The 19867-nt window shown below is 36.5% G+C and overlaps 1 protein-coding gene across 1 annotated transcript in view; it reads right to left on the reverse strand.

The window, feature by feature from the left end:
* The window catches only part of nos2.L (nitric oxide synthase 2 L homeolog), a 30207-nt gene extending 25798 nt beyond the window's left edge, over window positions 1-4409 (reverse strand). Inside the window, exons 1-4 of the mRNA XM_018246315.2 lie at window positions 4216-4409; window positions 1512-1584; window positions 933-1055; window positions 54-202 (exon numbers count right to left, since the gene is read on the reverse strand). Of these exons, the coding sequence (XP_018101804.1) occupies window positions 54-202; window positions 933-1055; window positions 1512-1584; window positions 4216-4322 (452 nt within the window). The 5' untranslated portion in view covers window positions 4323-4409. The remainder of the gene's footprint in view (window positions 1-53; window positions 203-932; window positions 1056-1511; window positions 1585-4215) is intronic.
* Window positions 4410-19867: the final 15458 nt, after the last annotated feature.

Genomic DNA, 19867 nt, shown 5'->3' on the forward strand with positions numbered 1-19867 from the left:
TCACTTTGCCAGGTAAGAAAGCGTTCTATAGAACCCAAGCCAAGGTAACTTACTCTTTGAAGGAGCTGTAGTACTGGTTAACAAATTCAATTGCTTGAAGTAAAATTTCATCTTGTGGCACTGGCTCAGTCCTGGGGCCTCTTATATACACCTTTGGGTTCATGATGGATCCCTGACATATTTTAGACTGGCAGCCTAGGTTCTGAAAAAAGAGATACACACATGATTGCTTGCAGTAAATGAGTTTAAAGCATTGATGTAGGACTCAAATGTATCTAACCTAATTGATCTAAATAATAAAACGATTCCCAATTCTTCATCCTATTTGTAATATTTGCTGTGAAGCTCAATCACAACTCATTCGGGTATTATAAAGTTTCACACTTGGGGTGCCAAATGTTAGGCACCCCCAAGTGATTGTATTGAGTTAAAGTTCGGCTCTTCTCTAATGAGCATGCGCAGCCGCAAGAAGAAAGAAGCAGCCGGAAAAGGGTCGCTCTGTGGTGCTCACTGGAATAACCCCAGACTAGTGCAGTTTTCTGCACTGGGGGTGCCTTCTCCTTTAAATACATAGGCCTATTTATCATGATGTGTAAAACATTGGAGAAAACATCACCAGTGATTTTGCTTTTGTTTTCTAATGTGTAGGAGACTGCTGAAATATAATTGCTGATTTGTTTTTATAGATAAGCCAGTGATGTTTGTCTCCAGTGTATTACACATCATGATAAATAGGCCCTTAAATATTTAGATCCATACAGAGAAACGGGAGAAAAACTTTAATGGCAGAAACATCTGTTTTAGGGTAAAGCAAGGATTAAAAAAAGCAATTGCGTTGGGATTTACATGCCATTTTGACTGCAGCACAGCAACACATTCCACCAATTCTCTGAAAATCTCTATCCCTCATATTCCAACATTTGTATTCTAACCTTCTTTGCTTTGAGGTGTAAAGTGTCTTGGAAGATTGTTCCATTTTCAAAATTCTTCAGCTTCAAATATTTAGGACAGGTTTCTCTTTTCTGCGACTGCTTTATGTTTTCTGGAAATCTTTTCTAAAGGAGAGAAAACAACACGGATATGAAGGAGAATAGTTAACTGCCTCACTAAACTGATATGAAGGATTAATATGGAATTAATTATAAGGGGAAACAAATGACTAGATTTTAAATGATTTTTAAGACAATGTAACTTGTGTCACAGCATACTTTGTGAATTCCATTTGGGTACACTAAGAACTGGACAAACCTTATAAAACTGAAGATGTTGCAAGGGTACAAGCTCATAAATTCTTGTTTAAAAAATAAAACACAGCCGCAGTCATACTTCAATTAGGCAAATGTTGTACCAATCATTAAAAGTACTTGCATTCAAATGAACTCTTGCATTTCCATAAAGTTGCATTAAGTGCCATCATTGCATCTGTCCTGTCTACTTGTATTGCTGAATAGTTCAATGTGACTGCAGCTATGTTCCATGGTTAATTCTTATGTAAGTTCTTGGTTTCTTACCTCCGATACAGATTTGAGTTCAGCCATTGTTTGCTTCTTGCCATTGAAATCGATTGCTTCTTTTATGATTTTGCTGAATAATGAAATGTATAGAAATGTTGTTTTTAAATGGGGGTTTAGAATCAGAATTATATTGAATTGAGAACAGATACACTTAAATGGGTGGTTCACTTTTAAGCTATCTTTTGGTATGTTATAGAATGGCCAATTCTAAGCAAATTTTCAATTGGTCTTCATTATTTATTTTTTATAGTTTAATGATTTGCGTTTTTCTTCTGACTATTTCCCACTTTCAGAAGGGGGTCACTGACCCCATCAAAAAACAAATGCACTGCAAGGCTACAAATTTACAGTTAATGCTACTTTTTATTCAGGGTGTCTCATATTCATATTCCAGTCTCCTATTCATATAAATGCATGGTTACTAGGGGAATTTACAAACTGGAGAGCTGCTGAATAAAAAAAAAAAAATAACTCAAAAACCACAAATAATAAAAAATGAAAACCAATTCCAAATTGTCCTAGAATATCCCTCTCTACGTCATACAAAATGGTAATTTAAAGGTGAACAACCCCTTTAAGACAATAAAAAAAGCTATTTTTGTAATTGTCCTAAATGAGACAGAATTTTTGAGGCAACACTGAACCCTTTCTCTGATATGATATCGCTTCTGTAGGTTAGACATTTTATTGTCATAAAGCATTTGACCCATTAAATATTATAGAGTTAAATAATGCAATGTATGTGGAAGAAGAGTAAAGATAAAACCCCTGTGAATAAATGAGTCTGTCCAGGCTAGTTTACTCTGCTTTCCTGGTCTTCTTCTGTGTTTAAGATAATAAGAGACATGAAGTTATTCAGAGGTTTTTTAAATTCCCTTTGTTAAACAGTGCCACTATACCTGCCTTTTTACTCCAAGCCAGGTGCAATGTAGTTATGATGGTTCAAGGATTATCATTTAGCATCTTAGATTGCTGCCCTTTACCCTTCTGCTCCTAATATGCTGTCCTGTTTCCTGAAACCCCCGACTTGTCCAGAATGTACATTTCAATTAGGCATCTTTCAGTGCTGTATTGGCACTTTGAGCCAGGAAACCCTCTAGAGGTGCCAGTCAGGAACTCCATAGGGTTAATGAATGCCAGTTTGCATTAATGAATCATGGTTAAAAGACCAAGCACTTAAATTTAAGCTGTTTCAAGAGAAATGAGGGAAGTGCACACCCTGTTTCTGTGGCTTTTCAAATTTAGTAGCAAGGACTGTATGTCCATTGTCCCAATGAAGGCTCTCTAGTTATTTACTGATATTGAAACACTGATTTATTGCACCTGATGTTTGAAAAGGGAAAGAAAGAACCCCATTTTGTTAAAATGCTACAGTATACAAACCCAGTACTAGTATAGAATCCATTATCTGGAAACCCGTTATCCAGAAGGCTCCAAATTACAGGATGGCCGTCTCCCAGAGACCCCTTTTTAATCGAATAATTCAAGTTTTAAAACCAGATTTGCTTTTTCTCTGTAATAATAATAAAACAGTACCTTGTGCTTGAGCCAAACTAAGATATAATTAATCCTTATTGGGTTTAATTAATGTTTAAATGATTTTTTAGCAGACTTAAGGTATGAGATCCATTTTATGGAAAGATCCCTTATCTAGAAAACCCTATGTCCCCAGTGTTCTGCATAAAAGGTTTCATACCTGTACATGAATGCAGTTTAGCCTAGAAAGGGAATCTGATGGTTGTAATTACTAACAGTAATAAGGAATTGTTACACACTGCTCTGCATATTAAACCACAGGTTTACATGAAGTTAGTAGAGAATTAATGTCACCCAGACATAGAGCACAAAGATGAGAGGTAGTGAGTTCCTTGTCCACCAGGGCTTGTCATCTAATGGGGATAATGGTTTAGAAGGTACAGGTATAGGTTCAGTTATCAGGAAACCTATTATCCAGAAAGCTCTGAATTACGGAGAAGCTACCTCCGATAGGCTCCATATTAATCAAATAATTTAAAAAAATTTTAAATTATTTTGTTTTCTGCTGTTATAATAAAACCGTACTGTAGATGTGATCCAAACAAAGATATAATCAATCCTTGTTGGAGCCAAAACAATCATATAGCAGACATAAGTTATGGAGATGCACATTACAAATACCCCAGGTCCCGAGCATTCTGGATAAAAGGTCCCATAAGTGTATAGCACATCTATACAGATGCTTTTCTGATGATAAATAAGGGGCAATCCATTTAATCCCAAACTATTTTATTTCATTAAAGTGGTACATCTCCTTTCTTTGTAACCACTGGAAAAAAAAGTAGCAAGGGTGGATTGTGTCACCAATATAGCAACCGATAGCAACAAATCCACATTTAGCTGTTATCATTCTAATGAAATCAAATAACCAGTTTTTTGTTATAGATTGCTATACTGGAGTACATTTGTACCTGTATAAGTGGATGTGGATAAGCCCTTGTGCTAGAGATCCAAGACACTGAAACCTTATCTTATATTATAAGTATAACCTATTCACTTTTTCTGTAAAGATAGGCATTTGATAACTTTGTTTAAAAGATGGCAAGCACCACTGATATGTCATATAATTATTACCATACATTATTATTATAATTATTTTTTTAAAAAATTGCCCTGGTTAGTAAGTAGAAAGTGCCAGGTGGGCATGCATATATCCTCACATTACCTGTGTGTTTTTCCGAAGTCCTGATTATTGTTCATGTCGATTTCATGGCAAGACAATTTTTCTTTAACAGTTCCGATCTTCATGAACCGTTTCCAGGGGCACATCATTTTTGAATGAACTGTTTCTCAGACGATATGTGCAAAAAGGAAAAAAAAGTCTTCCCAGGGTCTTGCCTACTGAACAGAAATAGAATGTCATTTTAAAGTCACAACACCCACCCATCAGTTGTATTCAGGAAAAGGGTTTTCACACACTGAAAGCAGAGAAACATCCGTAGTGGGCTTACTTAAGTGTAATGAGGCCTCCAGTCATATTGTACCATTTATTTTTGAGTCATGATATATTTTTTAAATAAGGCAGTGTATATAGCACTGTAATTACAAAGAAGTCTAGTATTTCAGAAAAATACTGGATACACATACTCTTATATTCAGACCAATGGGAGGTGCAACATGTAGCTACATAAGATATTCTAGTTTGCTTATTCTAGGTGTCTTATCTGCATTTAAAAAATGTTGGGGTTTCTGTTTATTTCTCAGCAGCCTCGTTCTGCTGCCTTCACCTTAACATACACTAAAAAAGCAAATTTCCTGTGCTACACTGCTGGGTGTGGTAGTGAAACTAAACTGTGGCAATAAAGAAATCGTGAGAAATCTGAAAATAAACCTGAGATTCTAAGAAAAAAAAAAAAATCCCTTGCATACAACTCACCATTACTTTGCAGTTGTATGATTGGGACACTTTTTCTTGTTAAATCATTGTCTTATAGCCCAGTTATCACATTTTAAATGCTACAACAATTCAAATGTGATGTGATGTGATATATATATATATATATATATATATATATATATATATATATATATATATATTCCGAAGGACCTGCACTCCAGTATGTTGCAAATCAAATTATTTTTTTATGTGCATCTGTACATCACCCATGGATGTACAGATGCACATAATATAAATAATTTGATTTGATTATTTGATAAAAAGATTTTAGCATTTTTTGTCTGCACTCTATCACTGCTATTTGTTTGAGATGCACAGTCAAAAATATGTACAGTTTTGCATGTTAAAATATATATATATTTTTTTTTTTTGAGGACCAAACCATTTTACTGCAACATAAGGGAAGGTCCAAAAGGGAAAAAATGGCATATTTACCGGTTATATATTTTTGAAGCAATTGAAGTGTAATTAATTACCAGCTATTAGGAAAATATTGTCAGAGATGGAAACATTTGGATACATATATTGCCTGTTGCCAGTGCGGCAAAAGTGCAGCACCAGTGAGAAGATATCTGGCCCTCTTGCAGATGCTGCACCCTCAGTAAGTGGGTTGTAAGGCTTTAGTTAGAGAGTTACTCCAGCAATCACAATCACAACATTATTGGGATTTAACATGTACAGCTGATAAAATTCATAAGACGAAATTTAAAGTTGGAGAAACAGTGTTGGATGAAAACATTATTGCCACCTACTGGTTCTTAAAGAGAATGTCAATCAAAAAACTTTCTATTCATTACAGATTGTCAATGGATTAAAGTTATTTGTTGATGCAGTTCCAAATGTAATGTCTTTGCACTGCTGGTTTTAAATACTGAACAAAATGTAAGAGAACTTTGAAGCATGCAAGGCATTGCAGGAAGTGGTTGGATTACAGATGAACGCTGCTATATTGTTATTATATACAGGTAGTGCAGAGTATAGCAAGGGGCAGACAGATAGAAATGACAAATAATAATACAAATAATAATTACGTTTATTTGAAATCTGTAATGAATTTATACAGTAAAGTCACTTAGAATTGCCTTTTTTTCTTTTTTCTTTTGGGTTACAATACCTTTTATATATAGTTATACATCCCCACTGCAAGGACAAGGGACTCAAATTCTCTAGCATTTTTACAAAACTGTCATTAATGATTTATCAATATGATGCTACAAAAATTCAGAAATCCCCAAATCAGAGACCAGATATGCACATTCCCATCAAAAAACGATTACTTTTATTCACATTGCTAAAATAAAAAACCAAATGAATGTATCATGGATATATAAAGGGCAAGGGAAAAAATCAGAAAGATGTTTTGCCTCTACCTATACTTATCCTGGATTAATCGAGGACTTTTAACACAACTTAAAAATAAGGCATCAGATGGAGAAAATATGCAATTGATTGCTTCTCATAGACTGGAAAAGGGGACCATCCCATTAACTATAATGTGCTCAGTAGGCTGAACACTTATTATATCAGTGCTCCAGGCTCTATAAAGCCAAAATGTTTTGATTGGAATTTGTGTCAGGCTCCTCACAGTTCCATTTTACATTACAGGTATGGGATTACTTATCCGGAAACCCGTTATCCAAAAACAGCTCCAATTTATGGATAATCTCCCATAGACTCTCTTCTAATGAAATAATGAAACCTTTTAAAACATTTTGTCTTTGAACTCAACTAAAATATAATGAATGTGTACTGGTGGCAAGATAATCCTATTGGGTTTAATTAAGGTTTAAATAATTTTTTAGCTGACCTCCAAATTTGAAAACCTCAGGTCCCAAGCATTCTGGATAACAGGTTCCATATCAGTATTTATTTTAATACACCAGCACACCACCTGAGAATCTTGCCTCAGGCAGCAGTAAGTGGCCAGTTACAAGGGGTGGCAAAAAGCTACCTCCTGTAAATTTAAGAGACGAATTTTCGAAATGTAATATTTAGATAGATGGTAGATACCTTTTAATTCAGAATCAGGGGGCATATACAACAGAAAAGCATTCTGCAAAAGAATAGATCTATTCAGATTCTTTCTCTTGCATCATTGTCATTGATAACTACAAGAAATTGTATTTCTGTATTGTAATGATTCTTAGAAAGATAGGCAGAAAGCAACACAGGTTTAGGGAGGCTTAACCACCCCAAAAGGAGACAAACTGCTTTATATAAGTATATAATTATACACTCTCTCGTGGAAATGTGGCTCCAAGTTCTCCCAAAACACAAATATCACTAACCCCTGCTTAAAAGAAAAGCCATATTTCAAATAAAATACATTTAAACACATTCTTTTTATATATATATATATATATATATATATATATATATATATATATATATATATATATATATGTGCAATAGCTGGTGCAATGAATATCTTCGATATAACATATTTGTTTTATGTTTGAAATGTTTGCTTTAGCAACTAAAGCTGAATTCATGCTTAATAAAAATGAAAAATTATGCTTTTATTAGTGATAGCATTGATGGTGGCAGTCCTTATCTTATGATATCAGTTGCCTGATAAATGGAAATGGACTAGCCATAATCATTGTATATTTACATCTTCGAATTCATTTCAAACATTTTAAATAAATGTCATTGAAATGAAAAAAAATGTTTCTTGCAAAGTAAACCAAATATGTCAATCAGCTTAAGCACAGAGAAGTAGAAATTGTACTTTATTTTACTCCCTTACCTGTTCACCTTTCAGACGTTTTAGTTCCAGTTGTAAAAAATTATAGCTCTCTGCATTTATATAGTCATTTGCCCAGTCCAGTATGCAAAACAGATCAGGACTCGGAAATATCCAAGGAATTCCCCTGTAGGCACAGGATCTTTCCTTCTTCAGTGAAACAGGTTGCAGGGGTTGGGTGTTTCCAGCTGAGATGCTGGAGGTGTGTCATTACAGTCATTTGTATATGTTGTGTTGAATAAGCATTTTATTTTTAGTCCTTTCCGTTTGCAGTGACCTCAGACTGGTTACTCAATATACCATGTTGGCTGGTTTTATATACCGTTGTAACTATTATGATTGATATTATTATATCTTTATATTTATTGAAATGTTATGTAAGGAAAATACTTTCCCCTCATCCTTTTTGACATTCAGTTGGGCATATGTAAAAAAAAAAGGTGAATAACAACTATCTGAACTAAAAATAATAATATGATTTTTTATTTTAAACAGACATTCCAGATATTGAAAGGAAATCAGAATAATCTGCTGCTCACATGTAGGAACCATTCCCCACCTCTGCCTTAGGCTTACAGATTCATTCAAACTGTCCCTTACATTGTTCCATTGGGAATTGATGGATTCTGCAACCTGAAGTCCCTCTACTTTCCATAGTATGTGGTGCACAGATTCTCTACAAACAAGAGACATCAAGTCCCATAATCCAACACTGCACAATGAAACAAGGTGAGGGATTTAATGACTCTGTGAGCCAAAGGTAGATTTGAAAATATGTCCTTTGACAAATAATATACAGTATACATTCAATATAACATTTAGATTAGATTTAGATCCTTTCTAAGCCATACATTTAAGGTGTTGGTTGCCTCTAATGCTTTAATAACTTTGATACTATCAGTAACAGCAAGTAAACAACAGAAGTTGCAGCCCTGGACTCTTAGGAGGGTATGTGGTACAAATGTCCCAGAACCAGCAGCACTGGTTATTTTTTGGGATGAGCATAAGTGATGACTTTGTTTTTTTAACACAAATTACCAGGTAACAAAGAGTTGCCATAAAACAAATGCTCATTGTCTTTAAAGCATTTGGACAAAAAAGTCGCAGAGACAAAAAAAGTTGCCACAAGAAAAAAACTCCCATTGACTTGAATGCATTTGGAGCTAGAAAAACTGACGCAAGCATAAAAAATTGACACACGTGAAAAAGATTTTGATGCCCATTGACTTCCCCCGCCACCTGCATATGCGGCTTTTGAAGGAGAGACTGCCCAGACCAAAAAAAGGTGATTGTGAAGAGACTATAATGAAGGCAAAGTAAAGTTGTATGTGCACACTTGTGTGTGTATGTGTGTGAGTATAAGTATAAGTACAGGTGTGGGTATAGATGTAGAAGGAGATGAAAAAGGAAAAGCTAAATGAGGAGTGTAATAGGTGTAATATGTGTGAATCTGTGTAAAAGTGTCACCTAGTGATAAGTGCTGCAGATATAATGAGTGTCTCACAGGCGTTGGTAATAAAAAGGCTAAAGCCTCCCCAGCCGCTAGAATCTGTGGTTTTTATATGGCCTTAGGAGTGCACCCCACAACCCTCCTTTTTTGTACCTGAACTGTAGCCGGAAGCTGTGGCTGAGCTTCATGTGGTTAGTGCACCCTCATACCCACCCCTTTAAATTAACGGTGGCCCTATGTCCTTGTTGTTTTATATTATATATTTTATTAATCCTTGGTTTGGGCAATTTTTCTCCCTTAAAAGCCACAAATGCTAGCGGCTGGGGAGGCTTTAGCTTTTTACCACAAATAACCAGGTTACTTATAATCCCTCTAATCCTTGTGTTCGTGTGCCTATACAAATTTTGAGACCAACTCATGCAATCAATGTGATGCACTATAAAATTAGAAGTAAAAACTCTTAATTTAGTACCCAACCACCTCTGGGCACACACAGTTATAAAAATATTATTTTTGTGCACATGGGCAAAATGAAATGCAGGTGTCAAAGATGCCTTTTGCCAACTGTAAAATATAAGAATATTATAAGTCACAAAGGAGTTCCATGACGATATAAAGGCACAAGGCCGAATATCCAATATCCTCGCATTTTACAACAAGGGGGTACAATATTAATTATAACACACAAGTCTCAGCGAGTCATGTGACATCACTGAGCACCGATTATAGCTGAGTACATCACTAAGCACTGTTTATAAGGATATCATTTATAGGATATTCTTGGTTCTTGTGTATTATAATAACATAAAGATTTTCTTTATAGTTGTATATTTGTTCTTTGATCCCAGTCTCTGGCTCTAAAAAGAGAAACTACTTGGCATTGGCAACATACCAGCCTACTTAAAACAAGATGCACACTACCAAAAATTTGTTTTAGAATCTTCAGTATACTATAAAGGGGGAAGAGTGTCCAGCATGCTTGACAGTGGGGGCCCTGTAGGCTGTAAAGTATAAAGAATATTTTCCATTGATTTCTCTAATTGTTTTTTATAAGATAAAAGGATAAGCAAAGGGCCACAGAGACCCACAGTTCACTGGTGTGTATGAATGCATAGGGCTGGTCTACTATATCTTACATTTAGTAATCCTTATGCAATTTAAAGGGATATTGTCATCATTCACTGGAAAAAAATGCTACCCTACTGACTGAAAATGAGTCTCTATGTGTGGATGGCGAAATGGGTTTTCTACTTTCTTTCCGGCAAACAACAGAAATACTGTCATGCTTAATGGCAGCAATGTCAGATGTGCTCTCAGTGTCCCACAGGACAAAGCAGGATTCATTTCCCTTTATCCTAAAAACTCAGTAATGTTTCTTGCACTGCTGCTTGGAATCCTGCGTTTGATCTAACAATGAGAGTGATGAAGATGAGGAGGTTTAATTGAGGAAAGGTAAAAGGATGGACTGAACTTGATTTTGACCATTTTCTGCAAGCATCATTGTTGAAGCATCTCTACAGTGTAACATCAGGGGACTGGGTGGGTGATCTTGGGGCTGAATTGTGATGTTGTGGTGCGGGGATATGATTGGCTGATCACTACATCATTCAAGGAGAATCTTGTCCAGATTTACTTACGAAACTGGGCTGTACAGGTCAAAACAGTTGGCAACCTTAGCTATGCTATAGCCTAAATCCAGCCTATATGTGATTCCAAGGTAGTAAGGGGAATCGCAATGATTAAAACAATGCTATCCATGACTCTAGAGGGTTCAAGTACAGTGTAAAATAATTGGAGCAATTTGCCATGTTTTTATCCATAATGCAGTACTCCAGCATAATTGAGCATGCCCACTAAGTAATGTGTACCAAATTGTCCTTGTGATTTACCAATGTGGATTCTAGTTTGCTACCAGTGGAGCTGATCACAGTTTTGGTACAAGGCTTAAGTATAGAGGCGCATGTGTTGATGCATATTCATATCTGGAAAAACAAATTTGAATATTTAAACCAGCAAAGTGTTTAAGCAGCTTTTTGTTATGTAGTGCATTTGTTGGCCTTTAGAGGGCAGTGATTAACCTGCCTGTAAAAGATGGCTATCCATTTGATGTGCCGTATTGTATTTACAAGAGCGCTTAACAGAGGGACCAGCAGGATCATTTATATAAAGGTTTTCAACAAAAACACATACAAAAATATATACTGAGGATTCATGGCACAGCTGGAGGGTGGTGGTTGTTACAACGTGCTTAACATTCATTAAGGATAGAAGACAGACAGAAAGCCTAAATGTAAAAAAAACCAGAGGTGCTAAAATACATCACTGATTAGAAATTATGTTTTGTTGTCCCACATGTAGTGGGCAAAGTAAAGTAAACTGCTGTTTGGTTGACATCCTTATTATGTATTTTTAGAGATGAGGAAAAACATCTGTTCATTGGCACACTGGACTCTTTTGCACAACATTTGGTACCACAGCTGAATGCCTGGAACTGAGATACTGCTCAGCACAGCAGCCAGAACTGGCAGGAGGGGACAGAAGACAGACGTTGTTTCATTTTTCATGTTCCCTATCATGAGAGGCTAAGTACTGTACCCTCTGGAAATGGCACATTCAAGGAATTTCCCAGAAAGCTGAGTAATGATTGGCTCGTTTCTGAGAAGCAGGAAGGTGACAGCTTTGCATCACAGGGTGCTCTTCTTCAGCAACCAAAATCTTTCCACTTTACAGCTTGTCCATAGTTGGCACACAGAGCTTTCTACTACCTATAAATACAATAGATTTGCGAGAGTAACTTTTTTTCAAATACCCAAATGAAGCTACAATGAAGCCCTCTTTCCTTAGAATAACCCACCATAACGACCACCTGTGATATCTTGGGTGAAAAGGTTGCAGCTTATTTATTAAATCACATGAATAACGACCAACATAAACCAAAAACAGTTAAGTGTAGGGCAATGTATAATCACATTTATGTAAAATTTAACTACAGTAGAACTCCCATTTTACATCCCCTGATTTTAAGTTTTCCCTCATTTTACATTGTTGTTGTGGTTCCACCTATATATGACACATAATGCATTTCACTGATTTTACATTTTCCTGGATATCCCCACCATTTTTTGGGTCCCCTGAAAAACATAAAATAGGGGTTCTTCTGTATTAACTTTCTTAACACCTGAAGGCTGCAAAGAATTGTACTCAAGAGAGAGGGGCCGCCTGCTGTCCTTCCAAGGCGTGGAATTCCTCCATAACTCATGCCCCTTCCACTGGGCCCCTTCCATCATACCCCCTGTTACGCTCTACACTTCATACCACTATCACCAGCCCCCCCCCCTTGGGAGCCCTCCTGCTGAACACTATGTTAACACCTACCCCCTACATTGCTAGCCCCTTGTTCTGGGGAGGACAGGAGCTGTTCATGGTAAGAGAGAATGCTCACTTCCTTCCTCTTTTAACCCCTTGTGTCTCCATCCATCTCAATAGTAACCCAGGAACTACAACCCCCATATTTCCTAACCCCTTTGTCCAGTTCCATCTTTCCTAGCCCTGTCATGGCCCTGCCACTCCCAGTTCCTGGATCACTCCCCACGGGCATTCTGGAAATAATTATTCTGTTGATCTGTAATTGCACCTTGCATTACTGTGACATCGATTTAATAAAGCTGATGACTCAGTAAGGAAACCAGATGTTTTTTAAAACAAAGAATGGAAATATGGACTTTAAATTGCTCTGTGTAGTTAATATTTCTAACCTGACTACATTCACCTGTCACACACCAGCATGGAATCTTGCAGATATTCACAGCTCCAAAAGCACATTAGCCTAATAAGCACATTAAACTATATACTGTTTTTACCAAAAAATAACTTTTCATGCTTAAGAATGTGATGCTATAGGGCATTTTTTTCTCTACTCTTGTAATAATATCTCACAAAGCATCCTTTTTATTTCAGTGTACATATTACACTGATATATAAATATAATATATACAATTATTATTAGATTGGCACACCCTATATATAGCATATAGCTTTATTTTGAACAAAAGGAAAAGGTCAGAATAAGGACAGAAATTACAGAATTTTGTATAATGTGTTTAAAATAAAGCTACTTTTATAGGGTATGCCAGTCAGGCATTATATATAAGTAAAAAATAAGCCAGCACCAAGGGTCATAATATGGAAAAAAATATATGTATTAATTACATGGTATGTATAACCAACGTTTCGGTCCCATTTGGGACCTTGAAAAGGGTGCTGGCTTATTTTTAACTTTTATCTACTACATTTCCATGCACAGGGCAAGAGGTGCTGTCCAAAGACATTGTTTTATATATATATATATGCCTAATTAGCATACGGTGTGCAGTTAAAGTACAATTTAACAATTTATTAATACAAGTTAATAATAATATTAATACATGCTAATAATATATCACATATGATATCATTATTAATACCTACATTGAAAGGGGGTTGTAAACATAAAATGGTACATGAAAGAAAATACGATTCTAAATAACTTTACAATAATGTCCATTAGACATTTTCAATAGTTTATGTTACTGTAATTACTATTGATAGTAGAAAAGTTTTATGAGGTAATGTGATTCAATTTTTATTATTTGTCCTAGGTGTGCATACCCCATGCAATGCAGCAAAAGTCTTCTGAAAACAGACGGTATTTGCATTCCTTATGCCACACACATAGCATTAACCAAAAACCTGCTAAGCAATAATTACTCCATTATGTCCCTGTGGCCAACTATGCACCACTGATGTACTAAATCCTGCACTATGAACTACTGGTTTAATAGCACCAATAAAGCTTTCATATCATTATATGATATTATGTATTTCCAAGGTATTCTTAAAGGGTACCTGTAAAAATGTTATCCCCAACCAAAGGTGCGGGCTAATAGAGCCTGCATTCCGGTTGGGGATAACAGTCGTTTTTTTTTTTAAAAAAAAAAAGCCCCCGACAGCGCTACGATACCTGCACCGGGAGGGAGCTCCCAGTGTGAGCAGCCATGTCTGGTCACTCGAATGTCAGATTTTTCTCGACCCGCACCCAACCCTAACCCCCCCTACCTCAGCTCGCGCCCTCAGTTCCTTTTATAGACCTGCGGCGACCCACCCCGCCGATGACATCATAAAAGGGGCGGGGCCAGCAGGCACTCGACTATAAAGTCGAAAGCCCGAGGAGTGCGTTATCGGCCGAACCAGCCCAGGTCCCGCGGGTATCAGGACATATATCACTATAGCATATGCATAACGCAAATGTGACATCACGTGCATTTGAATAATGAGCAATTCGGTGCAGCTTTTCATTATGCGCATGCGAGTGACAGGACATGGCTGCTTGCACCGGGAGCTCCCTCCCCGTGCGGGTAGCAAGTCCTGGCGGGGGGCATTTTATTTTCGAAAAAATGACTGTTATCCCCAACCGGAATGTGGCTCTATTAGCCTGCACCTTTGGTTGGGGCACAAGAGCACACTCCTTAGTACTCCTTATTGAATCACTTGCACCCCCCTGTGCTCTGCACTGAGCACTGGATGAAAACACTGTCCTTACTGCCTACATGCCACCTCTGTCCATACTACTGAATGTACTGTTGCCTAATGGGGTCAGCATTCTATTTAAAATGCTTCTGCAGGTTGTCTCCTTTTTTTGCATTTTGCACACTTTGTGGAGCATTTTGAATGACCCCTCATAAGTCTTTATTCAAAGTAGGAAATAAAAAGCCACGTGACATAAACAAAAAAGAAAGAGGTTGAGGATGCCATACCCCTGTTTGCAAATGAAGCAAAAGTAGGAGATTTGCTTTTTTGAAACAGTGATGTAAAAAACTGACAGAACAGTTTCAAAACTATACAAGCAAATTCCCTTGAGTGTAATAAAAAAAAAGGAAAATTGAACCATACTTCTTGTGATTTTCCTTTCGTGACCATTCTCAATGTCAGTCACCTACGGGTTAGCTCCTCCCCTTTGACTACAGAAGACACTTCAGTCCCAAAAACTTTAAAAAAATGCTTTTGGTGGAGAATCATTCATTTTGATTTTAAACTTGGTTGCCATGTCTAATGGAAGATGTTATCAAACAAATAAACTATCTGTAGAAATAAGTCAAATCAACTGGACTTGCTGTTTCGTTTCACCAGTCATCCAACAGCTTTCTCAATCACTTGTAACTAAGATCATTTTTCAGGGATATAAACTCTGAAATGTTGCACCAATCAGCATAATGTGATCTAAGATTGGAGCTTTAAAGTGTTATTAAACACTTGTAATGCCCAACACGGATCACAGGATCTTGATTATATAATCCTATTTGCTTCCAGTACCTGTGAGAGATAAAAAGTTAGGTTTATAAACTGAAATATCAGTCCTGTGCTGATAAACTGATTAAACAAAATTTCAGTACTAGAGCTGTTAAAGCACCTGCAGCAGGAGAAAAATAAATAAATTCTCCTGTAAAATTTAGTGCCAGTTTCCTTAAGGACTGACCTATTTTAAGCTTTTGTGTTCTAAAGTATTTGATCAAAACATTGCTGTTATGCTCAATAGAAAAGATCTGTGGCATGAAGTAATTTTATCTGTAAATACAAGAAATGCAAGGGTAGGGTCTAAACTCACTGATCCTTACAATAGAGAGTGTTAGAATAGAGATCAAGAGGGAAAAAGGAAAAAAAAAACATTTTTATAGTCAAACCTGATTTACATTCCATTGTTTAAGAAAATGTTTTGCATTTCTGCCAGTTCCAGTGCATTCCAATTGTTTTACACTATGGGGCAAATTCACTAAGATGCGAAGTTGCGCCAGGCGCAACTTCGCCGCACTTCGCCGAACTTCGCCGTACTTCACCAGGCGTAGTTTCGCCAGGGCTCCGCAAATTCACTAAAATCCGAAGTTGCGCACAGGGGTAGCGTAAGGTTGTAGAGTTGCGCTAGCGTTGATTTGCTATATAAAGCGAAGTTACGCTAGCGAAGGCTAATTTGCATACGGCGCGAAATTCAAATTTCAATGGAGGAACACGTATCTGCACTACAAATGCCTAGAAAACCTTCAAATCAGCAAATAAAAATTTAATTTTGCCCTACACATGTGCCCACTGTCTAGGTAAGTTGCCATGAGTCAGGAAATGTAGGGGGGAGGAAGGGGAGCCCCAAAAAATTTTCGATCTTTTTCAGCCTATAAGCCATCATGTAGAAAACACGCCAGCGTTTTTTGGGACTTAGAAAAAATTTTGACTTTTTTTTAAACAATCCCTATCTACTCTATTGCGCTTCGCCAGGTCTGAGGTGGCGAAGGAAGTCTAGCGTAAAAGGTAGCGTTCGCTACACTGCGCAAGTTAGTGAATTTGCGTAGTTTCTTCGCTAGCGAAGATTCGCCTGGTGTAAGGTTGCGAAGTAACACTAGCGAAACTACGCCAGCGTTCGTTAGTGAATTTGCGCAGTAGCGAAAATGCCAAACGCTAGCGAATTAACGCTAGCGTTCGGCGCTTCGAGGCTTAGTGAATTTGCCCCTATGTTACTTGGGATGTTTATGTCTGTTCACCAGGTTTGCCTTAGTAGAAATGTAACTCTTCCTGTAAGAAATAGCCATTTTGGGGGGTGGATATAATATTAATAACATAATATACCAAAAATCGAACTTCCCAGTATTATAGTAGGGGTCATTAAATGGTTTGGGAAGCATTAAACTGATATAAACAATATCTAACAGATATTTCAATCACCAGAACTCAATCCAATTGGAACTGGGCCAGTTCTACACTCTAACATTAATTCAGTTGATGCTGATAGAACAGAGTTAATAAAAACCAGGGGCTGATTTACTAACATTCTGATTTCTATTTTTTTCACAAATCCAATTTTTTCTCTAAAAATACGGTTTATTTTATTTCTCTAAAACCGTAAAAAAAGTGAGTTTTATTATGGGGCAGATTTATCAAGGGTCAAATTTCAAAGTAATGGGAGTTTTTTGGAACTCCCATAACTTCAAAATTCGAATAAAAAAAAGACCAACAGAGATTTATTGAAAAAATTGAAGTCTTTTTTTGAGGTTTTGTTTTTAGGGCTTCTTTTGAGGGTGAATAGGCTGCATTCGATCGTTCGAATTAAAGTAAGATGGAATTCTATTGAATTTGATCGAATTCAATTTGAATTTCAAGCTATTTTTTGTGTACTTCGACTAGGGAATAGTCCAAATTAGAATTGAATTTGAAAAATATTCGAAAATTCGAATATTGAAATTTATCATGTATTGTCTCTTTAAAAATTCGACTTCAACCATTCACCATCAAAAACCTGCCAAATTGCTGTTTTAGCCTATGGGGGACCTCCTAGAACCTATTTGGAGTCAATTGGTGGACTCTGAAAAATCAAAGATTTTTTTGGAAAAACTTCAAATCGAATTCGATCGAATGCACTATTAATTCGATTTGTACGATTCAAATTTGACCAAAAACAGACCTATTCGATAGGTCTTTTTTCATTCGAATCTCGAACTTATGGGAGTTCAAAAAAAACTCCCATTACTTGAAATTTGACCCTTGATAGATCTGCCCCTAAGTGTAAAACCCAAGAAAAACTCTAATACAAAAGTTTGCCAAGTAAAAGTAGTCAAGGCTAGTAGTTATCCTAAAAACTTTAATTTTTAGAGGTTTTCATCTTTTAATTCAGATCATTCAGTCTTCATTTTTCATTCATACTTTTTATATGCATGGGATCTGGAATCCCATTATCCAGAAAGCTCCAAATTATGGGAAGGCCATCTCCCATTTTAATTAAATAATTCAAGTTTTTGAAAATTATTTCCTTTTACTCTGTGAGAAAACATTATCTTGTACTGGATCCCAACTAAGATATAATTAATCCTTATTGGAGGTAAAACAAACCTGGGTTTAATTAATGTTTAAATGATTTTTAGTAGACTGAAGGTATGGATATCTAAATTATGGAAAGACCCCTTATCCGGAAAACCTTAGGTCCTGAGCTTTCTACATAACAGGTCCCATACCTGTATTCAGATCTTGTAATAAATTACATGCTTCATGGTTTTTGAGAAAATGAGTTTATTAGTGTTTTCAAAAACCTCTTAAACCACTAAAATGAGAATGTTGATAAAAGAGCCTCTAATGATTATTACTATATTTATATAATGTTTAGCATGATAACCCCCCCTCCCCATACACACATATTAAATGATGCTCTACATTCCAGATGTCTTTGTCGTGGGCATTTTTTTATATATATATTACTGAATTCCAAAAAAAAACATACCTCTGGGTATTCAATAATATCTACGCTGGCCAGTGTAATGAAACTCCTCCCATAAACTGTTTTTGTCATAATGAAAGAAAAAGTTATTCTAATTCCTTTGATTTATTTATTTATTTGTAAATTAGTTATTTGTAAATACAATTGCTAGAGAAAGCAGTATCTGGCTGACTGTTTATATTTGTGTCACTTCTGAAACAATGTAGCAGAAGTAGCTGATTAATAGAGCTGGAGAAGAATTTACTTACATTGTTTCAAGAGTCAGAACCACAGAACCCAAAGGGATAAATAAACACTGCTTTCAAAAGCTGTTACATTTACTTTAAAATCTTTCAACATTTTTAATTACTGTATATTGAACATTTCTCAGAATTCATTTCATGTTATTATGCATTAAACCATTTATCAGGGAAGATCATGGAATGCTGAACAGCTTTTTGCATAGAATATGAATTATAAAGCCTTTGGCAATGAAAATTAAAATTTTATAAATTCTTTAAAAAAATGCCCATTTAAGCCATACGTCCCATCTGTCCAGTTTTTCACGGGACAGACCCGATTTTGACAGCTCAGCCCGCAGTCCCGAGTTTGTTTTTTGATTTCCTGCATTTTCCTTAATTAAATAAAAGGTTTTTTTGGTAGAGAATCCAGAAAACTCAGCGCCTACACTCTTTCCGATTTGGAAATGTTGGAAGGTATGTTTAAGCTCAAGTGCAGAACTACAGAAGGAGTTTTTGTTGGATGCAGTCAGATCAGCAGATCTCATCCTACAAGTCTAACGTAGCTGCACATGTCTAAAAAATAATGTAACTGAAAATCTGATCGGTAAACTGTCAGGTACCACTTCTCTTCTTCACTTGTCGCACAAGATTAAAACCATCTGATGGTAGGTGCAGAGTGCAGCATCAGGGGGCACAGGCAGCCTTGTCCTTACCACCTACAGTTGGGGGTCCTCTATTGCTTCGTAACTCTTGGGTTTAAATGACGCAGATGTTAAGGGTACCTGCATGCCTCCCCTCTACCACCTCTCATGAATGCAGCTCTGTCGAACACAGGCTGCTCTGTATTCATCAGAGCAGCCACAGGTCTCTGTACTCTGAAAAAGAGTGTAGAAGCCTGTAGCAATTCTAGGACAGAGGAAGGCAGTGTAGTGTGCAAAGTGCAAATATTGCATAACTGAGGTTGATTTTTGCACTTTACCTTCTTTGTTATTAATGGCCCTTATGCCTGGATTTCAATGGTCCAAAGATGCTGTTCTTGCAATTAAGGGACAGGTATAGGACCTGTTATCTAGAATGCTCAGGACCTGGGGTTTTGCAATTAAGGGTTCTTTTTGTGATTTGGATCTCCATAAATTGATTAAGGGGTTAATTTTATTTACTAAACTTCAAATTTTTCTGGACGAGCTTTTTAAGCAAGCCCATAAACTAGCCACACA

Source organism: Xenopus laevis, chromosome 2L (assembly GCF_017654675.1).
Source record: "Xenopus laevis strain J_2021 chromosome 2L, Xenopus_laevis_v10.1, whole genome shotgun sequence".
Classification (NCBI taxonomy): Eukaryota; Metazoa; Chordata; class Amphibia; order Anura; family Pipidae; genus Xenopus; species Xenopus laevis.